Here is a 23174-nt window from a genome sequence, read left to right on the forward strand (position 1 = left end):
GATCGTCTTACAAAGCTACCACAGAAAGCCTTAAGTTCCATTTAGAGAATTTCAAGTATTTATTTATGATTCATTGAATGGGATTGGCTGTATAAAAAGCATAACAGCTCTTTTGTTGATCAGAAGAGAATTCATGTATGCTCATAACATTTTCCTATTATGTAAAAAATCCTATAAAAGTTCAAATGTCCGATACTATTTGGAAGGTTGATACATTTGATGATATATTAGTACTATAGGCAGTGACCTTAAAAGGGGCATTTTAGGATATTTAAATATTAAATCATAAAAAATGAATAAACAATCGCTTTAAACGGCTGTTACATGTCTGCTGCTGTGAGTCTATGGGGTTTAAACAATGTAATGCACGTAAATTGTCTTTTAAGTCTGTATTTTCACAGTGTTAATATTGGAGAGCTTGAGAACAAAAGTAATAAAGCTGATAACAGATGTACACCGGCACCAGAGACCAGAGTTCATACTCGAGCACACACCCTGAATGCACACGGTCTCTGACACACACTTTCCAGCATGTGAACAGAAACATCCTCACACTCTTTCAATTCAATTCAAATGCATTTCTATAGCATTTTTCACAAATTGTTGCAAAACAGCGACAGTAAATACGACAGAAAATGACACCATTTTTTCTAGTGATATATTTGATTATTCGTACGCTCGTGGAGTGTTTCTTCCTTTCTGAGTGACGCGAATTAAACGTTGAATGTTTACGATTAACGAAAAATAAATCTCTTTGACGAATGAGAGCAAATAGATGTTTTCCTCTTTCTCGTAGCTCTCTGGAGGGTGTGAATTGACGGTGGTCCTGCAGGACTTTGTGGCTGGCGGGCCCTCTGAGCTCAGTATCCAGTCGGGTCAGACAGTGGAGCTGTTGGAGCGGCCCAGTGACCGGCCGGGCTGGTGTCTTGTGCGGACCACAGACAAGACTCCATCTCAGGAGGGTCTGGTGCCCAGCAGCGCTCTGTGCATCTCTCACTCTCGCAGCAGTGTTGAAATGGACTGCTTTTTCCCATCGGGCAAAGGTAAGAACAGGCTTTTTCGCTATTGATTCGCTCTGTTCCGCGGGTAGGTATGTCAGCTTATACGAATCATAAATGTGAGTGTGGCTTTGTTGTACAAAATGTCAATTAAATGATTTATATAATGCAATTTTTCATTATTGGCCATTTGTAAGTGTACATTAGCATTCTGCATGAACATCGCATGCTCAAATGAATTTTTATAGCACATGTAAAACCAACAGAAGACTGCTTTACAGTTGAAAAGTTAAAAAGTCATTTAACAGCATAATGAACAGTATACTGACATGCTGCACATTTATGAATGAAATATTCACTACTTTGCATTTAATCTGATCAAATAAGTTAAGAACAGTTTGATATCATTTTATTTTGTCACTGTGGATTGCGATGCCGTATCTTCTAGGGTGCACGTTTTGTTGTGCTGTTGATTATATGCCATAAGAATGCTACATGTTGTGCAGAATACACTTGCATACTGCTAACATACTATGGGTAGTATGGTAGTACTCTGAAAGTTGTTAAAGTGTACCAGATTAGTTTGACACTACCGGTGTTAACCTCTAGAGGGCAGGATGATCCCATTGAAAGCGGATCTAGAAGAACTTTCTATTTATGCAACAGTAACATGTCTGTCTCAATGACATCACATGAATAAATGCCAGTACAAGATGACTCTACACTAGTGATGCTGTGCACTTATGGAAAATAAGTGGTCTAAGATGTTCTCGAACAAATACTTGAGACTGTTGTGACAGTTTGACCTCCAATAAATTAAATCAACCATGTTGTACTACAAATGAAACCATCAAAAACATGATTTGTTACTACAGCACGAATGGTTTAACCACAGTATTTGTAGTAAATTTGTTGTTATACAAATGGTAATTAATAAGTCAAAAACATGGGTATATTACACATATAATTAGTTAATTAAACACTTATTTATTTTAACTAAATAAACGTTAATAATACATGTGAACTTTAGAAAAATGAACTGCTTGATTTTTAATAATTTATCCCATTTAATAATTTGTGCCATTTAAAAAATCACGAGTGATTTTATTAAGTTAATATAGTTTTTTTAATTTTGTTTTATTATAGTATATATATATATATATATATATATATATATATAATTTAGAGTGTATGTGCATATGTCTGCCATTAATACTCTACAGCAGAGGCATCTGGTAGTTTCATGATGATAGAGGTAAAGTTCACCCAAAAATGACATTACTAATCCTCAAGTTGTTCCACAGCTGAATAAATTGCATTAAGAAAGATATCTGGAAGAATGTCTGGGAAATCATTGACTATCGTAGTAGAAATGGATGTCAGAGGTGCCCCAGAGCTTTATGATTTCCTGAATTCCTCAAAATATCTTTCTTTGTGTTAAACAGAACAAAGCAATTTATTCAGGTTTGGAACAACTTGAGGACGAGTGAATCGTGACAGAATTGTCATGTTTGGGTGAACTGTCCCTTTACTTTGTGGGAGTATCCCTTTCAAGCTTGACTACATATCTCCTGATCTTTTGATCTATGTGGTGCGTTTCTGCAGCTCTTCTGAACCGTAGGTCTTAAAAGGTTTTTTATTTCCCATGATTTATAATACTCACTTGTAAGTGGTTTCGGAGGAAAGTACCTGCTAAATGAATAAATGTAGTTTATTAACTTACTGTAATTAATTTACAGAAAATCATCCTTGTCTTTTCTCGCAACCTCCTTAATTCCAGGAATAGTTTCTCTGTAGTTAATGATTTGGGTGTTTCGGGAATGCTTTATTGTCATATTTGTATGAATAATCCAGTTCACACCAAAGTGGCCTAAACATTTAGAAAAGATGAAAGTGTTTGGACATATCATTTCCTCTTTTGTGTTGTTCCTTTTCCAGTCAACTTATATTTCCTCTGCCAGTGAAAAGGATCTTCGTCTCCTGTGGCCTTTCTGAGTTTTGCTTATAGATTTATCATTCATGAATCAGAAACCAAATCTCTGTTTTAATGTTCAGTGCAAACTGGCTTTGGCTTCTTTTCAGCACAAGGTGTGACACAGCAAATCTTTGTCTCTACAATTTATAGTTTTGTCTCTTGAGACCGTGTCAGTGGTTTCAGTGTGTTGGTGTACCGAGGTGAAGCCTAATGTCGGAGGATGAGTTTGGACCGCCTGTCTCTAATGTTGGGATTATTTTTAGAATCTGCATAGCTCCTCCTGTCTGTTCTGGTATAGGTCATTGTGTGAATTATTATAAACAGAATCAGGCGAGACTCAGAGGGATTATGGGGGTTCAGGAGGTGGGCGTGGAGCAGATAATGGGAAGCAGTTCTGAGGGAGGTGTCTGGAGCAGGAGGAGCCGGGTGGCGACCCAGTCAAGATGACAGTCCACAAGGGAGTCACCGGAGGGAGGTGCAATGGTGGAGATGGGATGGGCGGCGACAAAGGGGCAGAGAGACGGAGGTGATGCCGATGGAGGAGGGATGGGCGGGAGCAGCTGAGATTCGGGAGATGAAGGAGAGCTGGACGGGACCGGCGGGTGCGGGAGCAGAAAGAATTTCTCATTATTAGCCCAGTCAAAAATGGCAGGGGACCGTTCGCTGGTAGGTGTGCCCTACACTCGCTCAGGCCATGGTGTGGTCCTCCAGCGAACGGTCTCCTCGCTCCAAACACAAGAGCTGGAGGCCATGACAGGAGGAGGAAACAAAAAGAAAAGAAAAGAAATGAAAAAAAAGCTGCAAAAAGATAGTTATCCGTCTGCTGTTCTGTAAAGGATGGCTGTGGTAGGGAGGAGGTCAATCAAAATAGGTAAACAGAAGGGAATCCACACAGCCATGCAACACATTCAACAGCAGACGATGAACTAAAGAACAGACAGGTTTAAATGCACATGGGGAGCATAATCGGGTTAAACAGAATCAGGTGAGTGCCTCATTTACTAAAGACGAACGCAGGCGACGAACGCAGGGCGACAAACGCAGGGCGACGAACACAGGCGACGAACGCAGGGCGACGAACGCAGGGCGACAAACGCAGGGCGACAAAACCTAAACAAATGAATACCGTGACAATGTGGGTTACAGAATCTCATAAAAAAACATGTTAACATAAATCTTGACTTCTTTAGTATAGTTACTCTTCGCATAAATTTGTAGAGCTGTGCTGTTTTCATTTATCCAGCAGCTTCTCCATCTTCAAAACATATTATGTTCACACATCCTATTCACATCTTTTCTGGGGTGTCATTGGCTGCTTTATACACTATTCAGAATAAAACAATTAAATATTGATTTTTGTTATTACTTAGATCTTTTTGTATTGTCTAGTGAGTGTGATTCCTGTCATTCATCATTGTGTCAACACAACAGACGATTATGCAGTTTAACCTGCTGCCAGACAACAAGTCTCTCTCTCTCTCTCTCTCTCTCTCTCTCTCTCTCTCTCTCTCTCTCTCTCTCTCGCTCCTCCAACCTCCTCGCATGAACTTCAAACATGTGTGAAGGTTTTCCTTCCGTGAGGTTGAGACGATCATCTCACTTTATCTGCATGGGAAAGAGGATTCCCTTTATCATCTGCTTTCTTTTCAAAATCTTTCCGAGAAAATAGAAAGAGAGGGAGTGCGGTCCCATGAGCACACTACAGATGGACACATTGTCATGGGTTCACATTATCATGTCCAGAGTACTGACTGCAGCCTTTGTAAAGGACGGCGAGTGAAAGGAGAGAGGCTCCGCCCCTCACAGTGACTGTAAAGTAGAGCCGTATGATTGTAATGAATCAGTCGTCTGTGATCGCTGGCTCTGCGAGCAGTCATGGGGAGTGGTAAAGGTGTGCAATCCTGCTGTGGCTGGATTCTCGCTAAATGCTGTTGCTGTTGTCATATGCCAGGTGAGTCTCATAGAATCTCTTCTACATCTGATGCTGTTTACTGAATGAAGCGACATAGTCAGCCATAGTTTGAGGGTTCGTGGAAACGCTATATCTGATTTGCACATTGCTTGTCGCTAGTTTCGGTGACTACTTTCTAACTCATTTTAACATGTTGAAGTTTTGATCAGATGTCAGACTAAATGTTTGGACACACTTGACTTAATAGAATGCTTTTCTTGCATAACCCGTTATTATCTGTAGTCTAATGCGGAGATGCTTTGAATAATGATTCAATAATTGTGTAATGATACAAATTATACTTCAAATGCTTTGTTTATACTGTATGTCTTTGCACTACCCAGCACAAGCGTGTATTCCCAAAATGTAGAGAGGTGAAAGTGAATTTTCAATATTCCACAATTTGGTCATAACTTAATTGGAATATTTGTATTTGATGTTATAGTTTTGTAGTGTCTAGACTGGTTGTGAATAATGGTTTGTCTGGATCTAGTTCAGCATGAACATGAAGTTGAAAGTTTTGAAAGTTGATGGGTAGCATACATAAATTGGCCTTTTAATATTATTATTTTAAATTAAAGTGGCCATAACTCAGACAGTTTCTGTATACCTCGTGTTAATCTTGATCACATTTATAAAAGACAGATACAGCGGTGCGTTTATTTCCGAATGCGACGCATGCGGGGGTCCCGACTCTAAAGCACGTGCCCACCCATTGCCAACAAAACACAGACATTTGACTCAGTTTCACATACCGTGTGCGGTACGTGTCCGCCGTCTTTTAGCGCTGGGACCGCGCCATCTTATCATTTTTAAACGATCTCGACATCCAGCTTTATATCCACCGTTTATACAACATCCATTACTGCAATGTTGTGAACAAACAAACACCTCAACTTCTCACTATCGCAAAAGTAATGAGCTGCATGCCCACAGCGCAGCCAATCTTGACGCAGTGCAGCCAGTCTTGATGGTAAGCGGGTCTTCCTAACGCTCGTCGGTTTTTGGACATTTGGACATGTTCACCATGTCAAGCATGAGAAGACGGCACATTTAACTTTGTAAATCAGTCCGAATGCATGATACACCGTTTCATCCCCCTTTAAATGTGCGGAAAGTGTAGATTTAGGCGTTTTCAAGTTTTTCATCTTTTTAGGCTCATTTTAGCTTGTTTTTTGTGATGTGACAAATCTAACACCAATACTTTGTCATTTTATATAAACATTTATAGTGCATTTAATTAATAAAAATGCTTTTTGAAACAACTTTAGACAAAGTTTTTGTGACGCTATACTGTATGTCTGACGCGTGACATCAGGCATGTCTTGTTTTAATCTTTATATTCAATGCGGAGACAGTGTGTTGTTTGCTTTCTCTTGTGTCATGGGTAGATTGGGGTTTGTTTGCCCGTGCGTGTGTGTGTGTGTGTGTGTGTGTGTGTGTGTGTGTTGATGATGATGGGGTAAAGTACCTCACAGCTCCTGTCTAATGTAGACTAAAGTGCTTCGGCTCACTGATTAACTCCGAAAGCCTCCCTGCAGAGCTCAAAAACACGAGCTCTTTCATCATATTACTCCGAAGTCTGCCATGCAGTTTACTTTTAGCGTGTATTAAGAACTGAAAATGGTCTGCATTTCTCTTTATTTTCATGTTCGTGCAAGTTTATTTACAAAAGTCAAGTCAAGTCAGCTTTATTTATATAAGCTAAATAAAGTACAATTTTCATTGTTACGAAGCAGCTGTACAAGAAAACATTGACTACAAGTAAAACATAAAAGGTTATGGAAGTCAAAACACAGGTCAAATATCAGACCAAATATCAGACACACAATAAATTCCTATATGCAGTGTTAAATAAATAAAACTATCAAATTCTAGCAGCCCCCCCTGCCAGGCAAACAGTGCAAAACAGTATGCAAACGGTGGCGAGGACCCCAAAACTCCATTGGAGGAGAAAAAAAACTCAGAGGGAAACCAGGACTAACCAGGGGATTCCTGCTTGCACAACAAGGCAAAATAAAAAAGTTAGATTTACAATTATCATTAATAATCTAATAGCACCTGAAGTTTTGTAGAGTCGCCACATCCTTTGTCCAGCATTTGTCATTTTTGGGAATGGACTGCATCCTGCCCGCTCTAGTAACCTTGGAACAATGAGAAAAGACAAAAGACATCTAACTACTGTACAAAAGACATGTAACTTTTCTGTTCCCAGAAAATTGCTACTGTAGGTCCTGATGAAAAGGGTAATGTGAAAATTCACAAGCACAAAGAATAGCTTTTCACAATTTTGCAATTGTATGGATTGGCAACCAGAAGCTGTCGAATGTTTAATGACAGAATTACAAAAACATCTTATTTAAACAATATAACAGTTATGATCATTAATATCATGATTACTTTACTATTTACAATATTACCATGTGAGAAGTATCAACACAATAGCAGTAAACATGGTAAACAATATACGATTATTGTCAGTACTGGTAATGTAAATATACAATACACTGAAAATCCAGCAATCGCATAAGATGGAAATAGAATGTATATGTTAAATTAAGCTAGATACGTAAAGTAAAATGGAGGACGTTTATGAAGTATAAAATCCAAGAAGCAGTGTCTGCCGTCTCCTAGTGAGCAAGCCAAAGGCAACGGGGCGAGGGACTTGAACTCCACTGGGTTCTATATGTGGAGACAAAAATGAGAGGACCAGTTCTCCTCTGGCATATTAACGAACACCTCTTCAGCTACAGAGAGGATGAATACAGCTTGTAAGATTCTACAGAAACAAACAGCCAGATAGTTAAGTGGAAAGATATACTGTGGGGAGAAGAAAGAAGTAACTCTGACATAAAACGACTCGTCCTATTATTAAGATTGTGGTCAGACTGCCCATCCCTGCTTTACTTTACTTGTTTCTGGGGTTCTTTGTGTTTTGTCACTATCAATACTGGCATCAGAACATACCTACTATTCTATTACAGCAGGTATAAAACCATCACCTTTGTTTTCATATGAAAAATAATCTGTTAATATGTTGCTGTTAATCTCTGCCCAGGTCTGATGTTGAACTCCTGCAGTCTTGGAGACCAAATTAGAGCTTTACTGACTCTTTGAAGGTGTGATAATGTGAGAACATTAGATCACTCCCTTATTTCGGAAGTGTATACTGCTGTCATGTACAGTCAGCAGAAATGTGTGAGTGTGAGTGAGAGAGAGAGAGAGAGAGAGAGAGAGAGGGGCGGCATATGAAACTGCTCACCTATGAATGGAATGCTGCTGGTCTGGACCGAGTGTATGTGCTTCTGAACTGGTCCCACTCACAAAAACCAACGTGTGTAAAGTATTTGGATAAAAGCCACGTCCTCTGAAGCGTGCTGGGTTTTGTTGACGGCAGTGGAATGTTAAAGCACAGACTCAATAGCAGATAAGAGACGACACATCTGCCTGTTTGTTTCATTGAACACCAAACTGTAAAACTCGTACCTGGTTTTCAGGAAGTTGCGTAAGATTACATTGTTTGGTAGCCACTTTAATGTCAACTGAAGTTGAATGAATCTGTTCATGAATGGATGTTCATACTTATCTCTTTTGTGTATTAGCTGTTCTGATATATTTAAAGAATACACAGTAATGGCATAATAATGCAGCTATAACTTTAAACTGCTGTCATGTGATGTAAGTTTAGCATTATATATGAAGTATTGTAAATTTAGCATTAATGTGACAAGTAGTCCGTCATTGCTCTTGGTTAAGGCATCATTTCTACCTACGACTGGGGAGGAAGGCGGAAAGAGAATAGTTGGCGTAGCTGCTAATCATTCATTTATTAATTTTGCATATTATGTATGAAGTGAATGCTTGGCTGAATAGATGTATGTTTAAACAAAACACAGACAGTGGTGTACAGAATAGCCTCAAAGATATGAAAAGCGAAAGTAAAAAGTGGGTCAAAAATGTAAGTTAAATCGATTTCATGAATGGCTTGTCTTCTATTGTTTTACTAGAAGCTTAAGTCTCTATTAAAGTGAAAGTTTTATTTAGCAGTGATATTAGTAGCAGGTAACCAGTCAGCATTTATGAGCGATACTATCGCTGTTATAGTGGTTGTTACATTATAGAATGTTTACATGGCTATGATGTTACATGTTATTCTGTAGAGTTATTGCTTTTTTTAATCAGTTGTTTGTTAATTGCTGTTTCACATTTATATTTTTTCACAACACTTAGTCTGTTATGAGAAGTGTGATGAATTCACAGCATGATGTGGGAGTGTCAGTCTTTCACAACACTGCTGGAAACTGTGACTCATATAGATTGTGTTGAATGTGTTGTCTTGATAAAGCACCAATTTTTAAAGCACAAACCCGAAATATTGTGGTTGTCAGTTGTGAGTGATGATGTACACCTGTGGTTACTCGTCTGGACACCTGTGTGAACTTGAGGAACACGCCATGACCTTGCATTGATTTCTTTGCAAAAATGTCTGAAAATGAAAGTGAAGTTATTGCAAAAGAAAGCTGTTGTGTCATTTTATTGATATTTTGTTACCTAATGTGATTGTAGTGATGTAAAGTGATATTCACAGATTTTAAAGTGCGGCCCAAACCACACTTTCCATTAAAACAACAGTAAAAGCATTACTATACATTACCATGGTAACACTTGTGAAGCTAAATGTACAAGTGTTTGATCTTTGGAAAATAAACATTTATTAAGTGTTATCGCATGAAGTTTCCAGCAAATAACACTGATAACAGGTTAAAGGCAAGGTCACACAGTAGCACGGCTTTCCGTTGTGATGTCACAAAGTGGGTGAACTTCACTTAAATAAACAGAAATAAGTTTAAGGCACTTCATTAATAATATTAAATAGATACTACATTAAAACTAAATAAATCTTATATAGCAGTGGTCTCCAACGTGGTGCAGTGGTCTCTACACCTGGTAGCCTGCATGAACTCTATAAGGTGCCCGCTAAACAGAGGGCTCACCAATAATGCTCAAGACAGTTGACAAATCTGTTACTATACTGATCAGCCAAGTGCTACATCGTCATGAAAGTTTATTATTAGCAAGTGTTATACGCTTTAATATATTCAAGTGCCAAAATATCTGAAAGAAAAAGATTTTTTTAGATTAGATTCAACTTTATTGTCATTACACATATACAAGTACAGTGTAACGAAATGTAGTTTAGGTCTAACCAGAAGTGCAGTTAGCAAGTGCAGGATATACAGTTAGAATAAATACAGAATACAATATGGGAATTTGGTTCTGTGAGCGTAAAAATAAGGCATCACATGTTTAAAGTTTGAAAGTATGTTATCAACAAGTAGCCCTCTAGAGGATTTTCGATATTTTGGTAGCCCTCGCTTACAAAAAGGTTGGAGACCCCTGTTATATAGCAACATAGAAAACAATCAAATTCATAATAAAATGACAAAAGCATATAAAACTATAGCTGCAAGCAGCGATTACGGGGACAATTTATAATATTAACATTTTGGCATATTTTAAATGGCAGTGTTTGTAGGAATATTCAGCACATCACCAAAGCCATGTTTGTAAGCCATCTTTTAAAACTCGCCTGATAGATCAAGTCTAAACTCCACTTACGAAATATTGTACATTGATGGAGGGACCTGATATATCTACTGTGGAGGTGGTATAGACGTTTGTAGTAAATGTAGTCATACGATGCAGACACTGCTTTCTGTGGAAATGTGATTTGGCCACTCAAAACGAACAAAGATCTTCTCTGTCTCTTTGGAAAAGTGTGTGTGTGTGTGTGTGTGTAAATGGCAGTGCCTAATAACTGCCCTCATCAGACCCTCTCTTCGCACCACACATAATCACACACTCACAAGACTGCTCGCTGTCGTCAGCCAGTGCCTGTGTTACGCAGGTTTGCTCTTCAGAAAGCACTTCAACACTCAACAGAGACATGCTTGTCACACACAGCGCCTGTAAGCACAGCAGCGTGATTAGGAATGATACTGTGCTCTGAGGGGGATATCTCAGGTATTTCTCATGAACTGCTCACACAGGATCCTTCGAGCTGTACCTAAGACGAGTGGTTGTGTTTAAAAAAAGGCCTTCATTTAAACTGTAAAAGAGCCGCTCTGACACTAATTTACACTGAGCTGAGCTGCTGTCTGTCTAGTGGACTGTACTTACCCACCTGTTTTTTAAGGTAGACATAATAGAAGCTCAAAAGAATATGTCCATGTGGATATGTCTGATGATAAGTCTCAGCAAAGTTGAGTATTGTCAAGAGGAGGGGGCCTCACATCGAACCCTGAGGTACACCCTAAGTGTGACTTAGACACCCCTACTCTCTCTTTTGATTACGCTACATTGAGGTCGAACCAGTGCAGTGTCTAACACGATACACAGCGATGAGACGGTGAATGCAAGTATCTGGTGCTTTACAGTGTCAAAAGCAGCAGATAGGTCAAGAATATTGCTTAAAGAGCATTTATGCATAATTTTGACATTCATGATTTCTTTATTTTGCAGAAAACTATACAGTTAGTGGTCCAGAAGGAAAGACAGAGTCTGTGGTCGCACTACAGTCCCAGGCATCCCTGAATTCTCTCAACAGCAGCTCCGCAGGACCCAAACGCTCAGGGAACACACTGAAGAAGTGGCTGACCAGCCCCGTCCGGCGCCTCAGTCATGGCAGCAACATTAAAAAGATCCCCAGCAAACAGAAGCAGAAACGCGAAGGGCGCAAGAGCATTGACCTGGGGCCGCCCGAACTACAGGATGATGCCCTGGAGGAGGTGGCTCATAACTTTTTTTAACTATGGGTGTAAATCTTTTAAATTATAGAAATATGTACCTGATTCAATTCTCTATATTCATATTAAGCCACTATAACATCTTTTAAGGCTTGACGAACATTTGAGTTTGGGAAAAATAACTTTTTCTTAACCTCTCCCATCGTGCTATCGTTACAGATTTTTTTCTAAATAGATATTCATCCCACATTCACAAAACATAGATAGATTTTACATCTGACAGTGGTGACTATGGACGGCATCTTTAGTGTCAGAAATGTTTCATAAAATCTCCTTCATTCACCATCTCAAATCTTTTACGCAACCATGGCCCGAGAGAGAAAAGTGGTCCTGTTGTTCTGTGGGCTGGCTTAATGCTTTATTAAAGGGCTGCTGTGGCTCCAGCCGATCAGAGGGTGATGATTTGCCTGACTCTTTAAAGCTCTCTGCCATTTAATGTGTTTCTACAAAAGAGCCTCTGTGTGAACACCACCACAATGATCCACATTAACCATGACTGCTGTATTCCAGAGAGACGGCACATTCCTTATCTAAGAACATATTGGCACAAAACTGAGAATGTGCCGCTACAGTGATGTGGATTCTGGTTTGTTTTGAGTGATTGCTTGGGTCTTAGCTCACACATGTGATTATAACATTTATTGCAGATTTGCTTAATGACTTATTCTTTGTTTCCAGAGAGTGCGTAAAGAAGAGAGAACTCTGTCCAAATCTGGGATGCACAGCGGAGGAGAGGAGGAGCCAGAGGATGAGTCGCACACCCCGCTGCCTCCCCCCATGGAGATCATCCAAAACTCTTCAGCTCAGGAGGAGAAGGTAGACAGACAGGGTTCAAGGGGAGGAGCTCAGAGATTGTAATGTCATAGGAGTCAGCAGAGATAACATACACTGTCACTCATCATGTGTTTATAACGGCCTCCACCTGCCTCCCTCCCTCCCTCCCTCACACATACACACACTCCCTAATGTCAGCATCATCCAAAACTCACCGGGTGGAGACTCTCTCTTTTTGTCAACTAACTACAAATTTAACCTTTTTTTGCATGAAACGCTTTATCTGCTTTGGCTGTGCCTTACAATAGCGATTGTTTATACTGACATCTCATGAAAACATGTCCTGTCATACTTCATAAGAAGGGTTGAGGAGTAATGGATTACATGTAACGGCGCTACATTATCAGGATAGAAAAACTAGTAACTGTAATTCATTACAGTAACGTGAAAAAACAGTAATCAGGTACATTTCATTAAAAATTGAGAATACTATCAGGATTACAATGGTTACACTTAAAACAAAATGAATCAGTATTTTGGCATACGAGCACTGTGAAGGACCAAATCCTTAATAAATACAATTTACATATGTGAGGAATCCAAAAGTTAGCAGATGGCATTACTTTTATATGTTTTTGCTTGGATTAAGTTACTAAATACTTTTCTCTTTTTTCATGAAGTAATTTGTGACTGTAATTTCAGAAGTAACCCTCCTTAGTCTGTTAATAAGAAAATAATGCCTAAAACTGTACACACTCACGTATAATGGAGGAATTATACAGAATTTTACTGTTTATTTAAATACGGTAATAGTTTTTACAAGAAAAATATGTAGCTGTGAGTAATTTTTTTTGTGAAATTACAGAATTGACAGCGAATGACAAAAAACATGAAAACCGTGCACTTTCGGGGAATACAGTTATTTTTACAGTATTTTTACAGTCTAGCTTTCGTTTTATTCAATGCATTTTAATAAAACATGCCAAACTTGCCTAATTCTGTTAAAGCGAAATATAATAATTCGTTATATATGGGGCATTACCTGGACATGTTCTTAACTTGCGTGCCTGCTTCTCCTCAAAGCTAAGCTTGATAACGTGGGCTAAAACCTCATGCTGGGCACTTGCCCTTCTGATCTACCTGTGTGTTTCTCTCTCTCCTCCTCTGTAATGTCTCTCTTCTTGACCTGCTGTCATGTAGTCGTCTGTGCTTCTGGCTTCACGGCAGAGCTCGGCTGACGTTCCCAGCGCCGCTGAGCTTGTCAGTGCTATAGAGAAATTGGTCAAAACAAAGATGGTAAGTTTGTCATAACCCCCGGCCTGTTTTCCCTCTCCTAACTCAAGCAAGAAGAACTAATAACCCCCTGTTTTTTCCGCTTTTCCTCCCGGTTTTGGTTTTCTGTTGACGTGAGACAATCACTGTTAGAGATCTTTTGCACTAGTGTCATGTGTTCGGTGAAAGCACATGCTGATACACCTCTTTCGTTCCGTGTGGGTCTGTTAATGTTTAATATTTATTACAGAGACGCTCGGGCTGTACACTTGACCTTGTTTAATGAAGTCCAGTCAGACCTGTTATATTCTTTGTTTGGATGTAAACATGCTGATGTGTGCTGTGAAGATAATGTTATCGTGTCATAAGAGATCTCCGTCAGCTTTTTTCTGTGTTTAAACATTCAGTTTTCATCAAAAACAGCAATTACACCATTTACTTTACATTACACACAGTATTTCTTGGCAAAACTGAATATTCACCAGAAAATGATGAAGTATGGGATGTAAGTTTAGCCTGCTAAAGGTTGGATCCTAGATTGGAATCCGAAACATTTTTATAGTTCGGAAAACAATTCAAACACAGTATTGGAAAAGTTCCCCTCATATTCGTTTCTCCTACAGTTAGTTTGAGCAGTGCTGGTGTTGTGGTGCTGTTTGATCTTTTGTATGTACGTGTAGCCTCTGACCAGAGTGTCTTGTTTTTCTTTTTGCCCAGACATTGGAGCCGGGGTCGTACCCAGGATTCAACCCAGTAAACCAAGCGGAGCAGAGCCCCACACCACCCAGAAACCCTGAGCAGGAGCAGAAAGCCAAAGCACTGCGGGGACGCATGTAAGACACACAAACGACTACATTCATGTCTAAAACCAATTTAGTGGAATACATGCACCTTTTTGGTATCTTTAACCTGTATTTTACCTGTAAATAGTTAATTTACATTGCAATCGTTGTTTCCACATGTTTTGACATAATGCGGAAATGGATATTTTTTACTGAAATACTGTACCCAATTTACATTAGATATAAACTGAGAGAGAGTGATGAGACTGTGTAAGCTGATTTTTTGTGAGACTGGGTTTTTTTCGTTTCCATGGATTGATGCTAAATTAATATAAAACAGGAACATTTGATATTTGGGGTATGTTGTTAAGCAGATCTGGCAACCCTTTTGGTAACATGACTGTTTGGTTAAAGGCACATTATGTAAGAATTTTTTATTCAAATATAAAACAAAAAATGTGTTTACTTGTGTACTTGCATTATCCCAAATGTTTCCAAAAAAGTTTGAATCCCCCATATGATGCTGCCTTCGAGACAACTCGGGTTTGGGATATTATAACGTAAAAAAATATCCGACTTCCGACCTCATACCGTTCCAGTCAACCACGCGTCAAAGAACATTACATGGCAGCTATTCAAACGTAGGAATAGTTTCTGGGTATATTAATGTTCATGTTCATACATGTTGTACTAATAGTTTCTTTACGGTTCACATAAGGTTGCTAAGGGCTATTCTCCATCTTATGCATGATGTCAAATGACGCGTAAAATAAACGACTTTGTTTGTCGTTCCATACGTTCACTTTCAGGATTGAGGTTGGCAATACTTGAAATCCAAGTTGTCTGGAACGCAGCATGAAACCAAGGTAGCGACGCTCCTTATCATGTTGTGTCATTACCAGCCAATAGCGTCATCCATGAGCATGATTTGTGAGTCCCACCAGATTGATCTCAATCGTCAGTGAAGGTTAAAAAACTACAAAATTCCACAGTCCTTCCGGTGTCATCAAGATACGCCTTTATTGTTTTTTAAATGCAACCTCTAGCGTGAATGCTACACACTGTGCCTTTAAAAAAATGGTTCACATTTTCTTTTTCTGTATGCTATGCTGTCCCCTAGTCTTAAATCTTCTCTGCTGTTGAAGAAAGAAACATGTGAAACGTAACGGTTAGGTCTTTGACAATCCATCAGACCTGGAACAATGTCCGTATTTATGTTTTTCCCGTTGTGTTAATGTTGTGGTAATAATATCATTGGTATATTTTCTTCTTGACCTTCTGCAATGGCTTTGTGTTTCAGGTTTGTTGTGAATGAATTAATTCAGACAGAAAATGACTATGTGAAGGATTTAGGCATTTTGGTCGAGGTAAGAACAGAGCATCTCTGTCAACTATACATTATGCGATAAGTAAATGCATATGACGCCTTTAGCATGAACATATTTTTTGTATGGCTAATCCTTCTACATGAGACAGTATTGTATGTGATGTGTTTGTTTTTGTCCGTCTGCTCTAAAGATAAAAGCCATTTGCATCCACCACTTCGTATCATTGAACATTATCTGCCGTGTCATTACTAGTTTGCATTGCTATAAGTCGTCATCCGAGTTTCAGTGCTTACTTGCTATTTATGGTGCTCTTTATTATCTTTTATTTCCGATGCCTCTGCGTGTTTGTTTTGAGCCGGGACTCAAATGTGGTTGATGTTTTTTTTTTCTGAAGGGCTTCATGAAGGGAATAGAGGAGAAAGGAGTTCCTGATGATATGAAAGGAAAAGACAAGATTGTCTTCGGAAACATTCACCAAATCTACGACTGGCACAAGGAGTGAGTTCTCACGAAACAAAGAAACGTTTATCTCCTAAGAAAATTAGTGAAATTAGATTAACGCTGTATTGGTTTTGCTTTCTGAAGTTTCTTTGTGGGTGAACTGGAGAAATGTCTTGAAGATCATGAGAAGCTGCCTGGGCTGTTCAGTAAACATGTAAGAGTGTTTGTTTGTGTTTGTGTTTGTGTTTGCGTGTGAATGGATCAGTCATGAAGTGTTTGTATTCATGCAGGAGAGACGTCTACACATGTATGTGATTTACTGCCAAAACAAACCTAAATCTGAATACATTGTAGCAGAATATGATTCATACTTTGAGGTAAGCCAGACTTTACACTTGTTTGGATCACCTCTCGTGTGTGTTTTCATCGACTCAAGATGATATGTATTTGTCTGGTGTTTGTTCCGGTTCTCAGGGGATTCAGCAGGACATCAGCTCACGACTGACCATCAGTGATTATCTCATTAAACCCATTCAGAGAATTACTAAATACCAACTACTACTGAAGGTAAAGTGAAAAAGAATGTTTACTTTGCACGGTTTATGAATCATATCTCATCCATGTATCTAATATTTTCTACGTTTACAATTTTTAAGGACTTCTTGAAGTACAGTCTAAAGGCCGGCTTTGATTGTCAGAATATAGAGGTACCATTATCATACAGTCCTTTCACATCTAAAGTACTTTGCACAGTAACATTTTGATATTCGAATGAATCATGGTGTCGGTATTCGTAAGCAAAGGTTGAAACACTTTGTTTCAATTCCCAGAGGTCAGACAGATTTCTTTTGTGTGTAACAGAAAGCGGTAGATCTGATGTCTCAGGTTCCCAAGTCGTGCAACGATATGATGAATCTGGGTCGATTGCAGGGATTTGAGGTGCAGTATTCTGAAACAAATGTGTACTTTAAATTGTTCAAGTTGTTGGTTTTGATTGTTTTCTGACGTCTACATCAGAGTTGGGTAAGTTACTCTGAAAAGGTAATTCATTACTAGTTACTAATGACAAGTATTTAGATTTCTGTAGAAATCAATCTCTCCAAAATGTATTTTATGACTTATTACTTAACTACTTTCTATATCCTGAAACAACCTTGATGAGTAAAGTGATTCAAGGGTAGACATGAATCGACTCTTAATTCATTGAAATAAATAACTACATAAACTGACGTAAGCATTACAAATGTGAGAAAGATACAGTAAAGCATGCATTTTAAAGATATCATGTACTGTATACATCACACAGTATTTAGTTCAATAACATCCAAAGGAACTGTAATCCATTACTTTACTTTTTTAAGGGAAACGTAATTAAATTACAGTAACTAAATACGCTAGTTACACACAACACTGGTCTACATATACTGTAGTTTTAGCATAAAAAACACAATTTGGATGAAACATGTTAATTCCTTTTCTGGTTTTGACAGTTGTGATGGGGTGTCACATTCAAGACCTGAAAGTAATAAACGACATATTAAATGACAAAACATACAAAGCAATATGATAAACATAGTCATAGACATCTTTTATTTTCAGTATTTCTGAAAAGTCTGCATCCAACTGTGTGTTTTTGAAAAAATAAATCCACTTCCAAATGAAGTAAACGAACAAACGGGAAAAAAAGGCTGAGTTCACACCAAACACGAATTTCGGGCAGCGCGATTATGGCATGTCAACTCGTTTGTTGAACAAGTTGAACATTTTCAAGAGCTGATTGACACCTACTGTTTGACACGTCCGGACACATGAAGACATTCCTCATCGCACGATGATTTTAGCGTCACTTGCGCAAAAATAACGAACTATTCCCGCGAGTAATAAAGAGTGAGGTTTGGTGTGAACACAGCATTAATCCCCGTTCAGACAGCCAGAGACGTTATCGCTGTATGTCGCTTGTCTCTTGCTTTGAGATTGTTAGAAGGCGTTCCTTGCTTCGGTTGTCCTGGCAACAGTTTGCACAAACCCTCCAGTAACTGACGAGAGACGGAAGATGTGAACTCCACTACTTTACTCCTATTGGTAATCGCTCTCCAAAGTCGCTCATCATTTGCAAAATAATTTTCAACATTTGTTGCTTGACGTCGCTGGACATGCCCAGTTCCAAGTCGCCAGCTCTCCATTGAAATGAATGAGATCGCATCGCTCTGCCCGTCACTGGTGTTTTCACTGTTAAAGTCACTGTAAAATGTGGATAAACGTACACATGGGATACACAGCGATATGCGCGTTCACCACCTCATGCTGTTCTTATGTTGATTTCCTTCAGGGAAAGTTGACGAGTCAAGGGAAGCTCCTGCAGCAGGACACGTTCTTTGTGACGGAGCAGGACTCCGGCGTTCTGTCCCGCAGTAAAGAACGCAGGGTGTTCCTCTTCGAGCAGATCGTCATCTTCAGCGAGCTCTTACGGAAAGGCTCGTCCATACCAGGATATCAGTTTAAAAAGAGCATCAAAGTAAGCCTGTTCACTAGCATCTCGATTCCTGAAACTTAAGTTTGTAATGATGACAACAATGACTTGATCTGTGTTCTTGAAGCTCGTATTTTCAAATTCGAAGCCAAACAAGCTTTCAGGAAATGTTTTGGACAAATTCTCGTTGTGTATGAAAAACGAATTCTACTTGCCAAAGTCACCTCATCATCATGATATTGTGTGTGCACAGGTGAGCCGCCTGGGTCTAGAAGAGCATGTTGAAAACGACCCATGTAAATTAGTGTTGTCGTGTCGCGGGTCAGCCGAACGCTTCACCCTGCAGGCGGCAAACACTGACATTAAACAGGTCTGGGTTCAGCACATTACTGATCTTCTGGACCTACAAAACAAGTTCTTGTCAGGTGAGAAAACGTCCTTTTTCACCGTCCCTATAAACTCTTCTCTGGAGCTCGTTCATCCGGATCAATGATGTGTTTGTGAATATCGATACACAGCTCTTCAGTCTCCCATTGAATATCAGCGGAGCGGCTCTCAGTCTCTGACCCGAGTGTCATCCGGCGGTGGGCGTACAGCTCAGTCCAACAGCAGACCCAGCTCTACCGTTTCACTGGGAGCGGAGAAACCCTCTCTGTCCGGACGGAGCTCCATTCCGCTAAAGCTACCTACCTCCAACGGCAGTTCATGCCACGACCTGGACAGATACCACTCCCTCAGGGTGAGAACAACCCATTAAGCTTAAAATGAGGTTTCGAAGCTTTTAGTACGAGTATGTGGCTATCTGTAAGCCGGAATGACGCATGCATCTGTTCAAAACATTCAGTATTTTGTTTTTGTGTGTTTTCGGAAGCAGCATGACAGGGGCGGCAGTAACGGTACGTCGTCCTCAATGTTGGTGACTCAGGACTATAATGCACTGAAAGAGAACGAGATCTGTGTCTCGCAGGGTGAGACGGTACAGATACTGGCCACCAATCAGCAAAACATGTACCTGGTGTACCGATCCGCCAACAGCCAATCACCGGCCGCCGAGGGCTGGGTACCGGGACACATCCTGAGCCCGCTTACTAAAGGCCTCATAGACACTACTGCAGACTTAAACATCAAGTAAGTGTCAATCAACACTAACTGGAGCTCTGATTGGGTTGTTTAAAGCCTGCACACCCATTTTTGAACACCCCCATCCCATTCTGTTGGAACTAACCCGGATGTTGTGGAGCCTTTTGCACAGGACATTTTGATTTGTTCTCAAGGTTTTGGTCTGGGTCGAACGTTTAAAAAGCGCAAAGAATGATTATGAAAGGACTGTAGTGATCTTACATCAGTGTGGAAACGGACACGTCTGGACACTTATTTCAGTTTTCTAACACCCTGTTTTTTATTGTTTCTTTGGTTTTTGTTGATTTGTTTTCTGTTGTTTCGTGCCGAAACAAAAAAGAAAGAGAAAGTAAAGAGAGGTCTTGTGAATCATCTTGTTCTGGTGGAGAACGGATGCTGATGTCTACGGCCGTTTTTTAATAAGTTGTATATTTGTTTTAAATGTATTTTTGTATAGCGTTTTTGTTGTTGTTTTGTTTTGTTTCTTCTACAGGATCTCATGTCAACCATTCACTGTAAATACTGTTGGTTTGTTTACTGTTTCTAGCACATTCCTGTAAAAAGCCTTTTGCACTATTTAAGTGAACCCTTATTATTAAAAAGTCAGGTTTGTGCAATAGAAATATAGTTGCCATGTTGTAGTGTAACTATTAATTTTAAATGTATCATATTGAATATGTAAAATAAAATGTTGACATGCACATGACTTAGTTAAATGGATCCTGTTTTATTTATTACTTTTTTAAGTCAAACTATTTGTTTGTAGTAGCTACAGTATGTGAATTATGTAAAAGAGACGCACTAATAGACCACTTAGGACGTACAAAGTCTTGTTAGCAGTGTATGATGTGCTTTATTTTGATTTAAGTTGAATTAAGTTTGATTCGATTTTCTTTTTGGTATTGTAGTGTATAGAACACTAATTTTGTGTTTGTACTAACCTCACCAGTCCTTGTCAGTAAAGGTGGTTTGTGTGTGACGCGATGTTTGTTAAAGGAATAGTTCACACAAAAATTCAAGTTATATGAGACTTTTCTTCTGCAGAACACAAAGGGAGATACAGTATGGGTGGTTGACGATTACCGTATACCGTACATGTGTCCTGGAGTGTGAATTAGCACAAATATAAAAACGACAATGAAGAGAAGTCTCTCTTATGCTGAATATAAATATATATAACTAACAGTTTGTTATCTACATTTTTGCAGGCACACGATAGGACACATCTACGGTTTATATGTCAACCCCATATTTTTAACATTGGCCCGCATTGACTTTCACAGCATCAATGTACAATCACAAAGACTTCTCCATATATCTTGTTTTTTGTTTCACAGAAGAAAGAAAGTCACATACAGGTCTTGAACGACAAGTGAATTAAAGAATTTGTGTTTTTAGTGTACGATCCCTTTAAATATGCAAATTAAAGTGAAATCTTAACTGCTCTCACACAAACCATGTGTCCGCTGTGGTGTAAGAACTAAAACGGAGAAATCAATACCTGATAACTTTTCTCTAATTCTTCCTGGTCTTTTCATGATTTGCTGACCAAAATATTTCCCAAAGCATTTGACCATTTACGGTAACACAGAGATCTGAATGTTATTGCATTAAATCACAAAATATCACCCATTTGGCATGTGCGATGACTTAACCAAGAGGAAGATAATGATTGATTTGTGCACCCTAACCCCTAAAGAACATTCATTTGCGTCTCCTCATTGTTCCAATGGCACAGTTATTTGTTGGTTTGACCGGTTGATGTTTTAACACAACAGGAAGTCTCTCTCGTGGAACACGCTTCGCGCTCGTAAGCGTGCTGAGAAGGAGAGTGCCCCTCTCAAAATTGATGTTAAACTTGAGAATGGACTGCGTAAGCCAAAGGAAATTCTCAGCAGCAAGGTCACTGTGAAAGTGAGTAGGAGGGTGAGGGTGGGTGTGTGAGTGCTGCACCCTCACCTTGTGACATGTGCGACTCACTTCACATGGGTTTGTCCGATGACAGCATGACACTAATGGTCGTGCTTCCATTTGAACGTTTTTTTCTCACATATTGACTAAATTTTATGGTTTAATCTACTATTACTGAACACAGGAAAGCATGCTTAGTATAAAAAGATTGGGTGACACTACTTAAAGCCTTTATGCATCATGCATTACGTAGGGTTAATAAAGGGTATGATGCATTATAATGGTTCACAATGTCTATTGTAAAGAATTACAACCAAATTAAAAATGCAAAGTGTTATAATTTATTAATGAGACAGTACAAGGCATTACATAGCATAATCAATATATTAAAACTACTTTTATAAAGCTTTTTACATACATGCTTCAAGTAAAGTGTTACCAAAAATTCCTTTAGTTATTTTTCTATCGTTTGTTGATGTTTTAAAGTTATTTTAAATTATAACATTTTATTACGGAGTTAAACATATTTTGAATAACCCTTAAAGTCAACATGACGTGGCATTTACAGCCCGTTATACTGCAGTACAAAGTATTTGTGAGGAAACCGAATACTGAATGAGAAAAACAGCATGAATCTCACGAATATTCGTAACTTTTACCTGGTGACTTTATGATCTCATTCGTACGATTTATTTTTGCAAGGGGAGGGGCTTCACTCTTGCGTTTTTGTACGATTCACATTGCGTGAATTCATACGTACAATAGTTACAAATTCCTTTGAGATTATGTAGGATTGGATCACAACGTGTCCTTATACGACAGGTGACGAGAGGGGAGGAATTCAAGGGTTTGGTATTATAAATAGGGTTATTTTATTATTGAATGTTGACTTTAAGACGGTTGATTTTGTCTTGATATGGATTAGAAACTCGATTCAAGCGTTTAGTTTAGTTTTTTGTATTCTTGTAATATACTGACCTGGATTTCTGTCAGACCATAAATTCGGTCCTGCTGTAATTTTGTGCAGTGAGGTGTTTAATGTCTCTCTTTCACCCTGAAACACAGGAGTCCCGCAGCTCAGACGAGTCCGACTGTGAGGATGAACTGGATCCTAAAACCAGCATGGAGGTAGAGACATTGTGCTTAATGCATGTTGTCCTGAAGTGTCCCGTGAATAAATGAATTTGACACTATGTGAGGAAGGTTTTTAAAACACAAAAAACAATCTGCACACCTTTAAAATGAGCAAGGTTGTTTTCAATTGACATGTACGGTAGGGTTACTACTTAATGTGTGTGTTGACGACAGTATACAGCATACTACACTGTAAAAAAACAACTGTACTTG

The 23174-nt window shown here is 39.0% G+C and overlaps 1 protein-coding gene across 1 annotated transcript in view; it reads left to right on the plus strand.

The window, feature by feature from the left end:
• kalrna (kalirin RhoGEF kinase a) overlaps nt 1-23174 on the plus strand; it is a gene marked incomplete at its 5' end in the record, with an annotated part of 110678 nt that overhangs the window by 82850 nt on the left and 4654 nt on the right. Inside the window, 18 exons of the mRNA XM_079464986.1 lie at nt 797-1043; nt 11447-11712; nt 12409-12546; nt 13705-13800; nt 14494-14609; nt 15859-15925; nt 16281-16384; nt 16472-16541; nt 16618-16704; nt 16802-16894; nt 16984-17034; nt 17189-17266; nt 18657-18842; nt 19051-19222; nt 19316-19536; nt 19672-19925; nt 21695-21830; nt 22893-22955. Of these exons, the coding sequence (XP_079321112.1) occupies nt 797-1043; nt 11447-11712; nt 12409-12546; nt 13705-13800; nt 14494-14609; nt 15859-15925; nt 16281-16384; nt 16472-16541; nt 16618-16704; nt 16802-16894; nt 16984-17034; nt 17189-17266; nt 18657-18842; nt 19051-19222; nt 19316-19536; nt 19672-19925; nt 21695-21830; nt 22893-22955 (2445 nt within the window). The remainder of the gene's footprint in view (nt 1-796; nt 1044-11446; nt 11713-12408; nt 12547-13704; nt 13801-14493; nt 14610-15858; nt 15926-16280; nt 16385-16471; nt 16542-16617; nt 16705-16801; nt 16895-16983; nt 17035-17188; nt 17267-18656; nt 18843-19050; nt 19223-19315; nt 19537-19671; nt 19926-21694; nt 21831-22892; nt 22956-23174) is intronic.

This window comes from Barbatula barbatula, assembly GCF_947034865.1.
Source record: "Barbatula barbatula genome assembly, chromosome: 9".
NCBI lineage: Eukaryota > Metazoa > Chordata > Actinopteri > Cypriniformes > Nemacheilidae > Barbatula > Barbatula barbatula.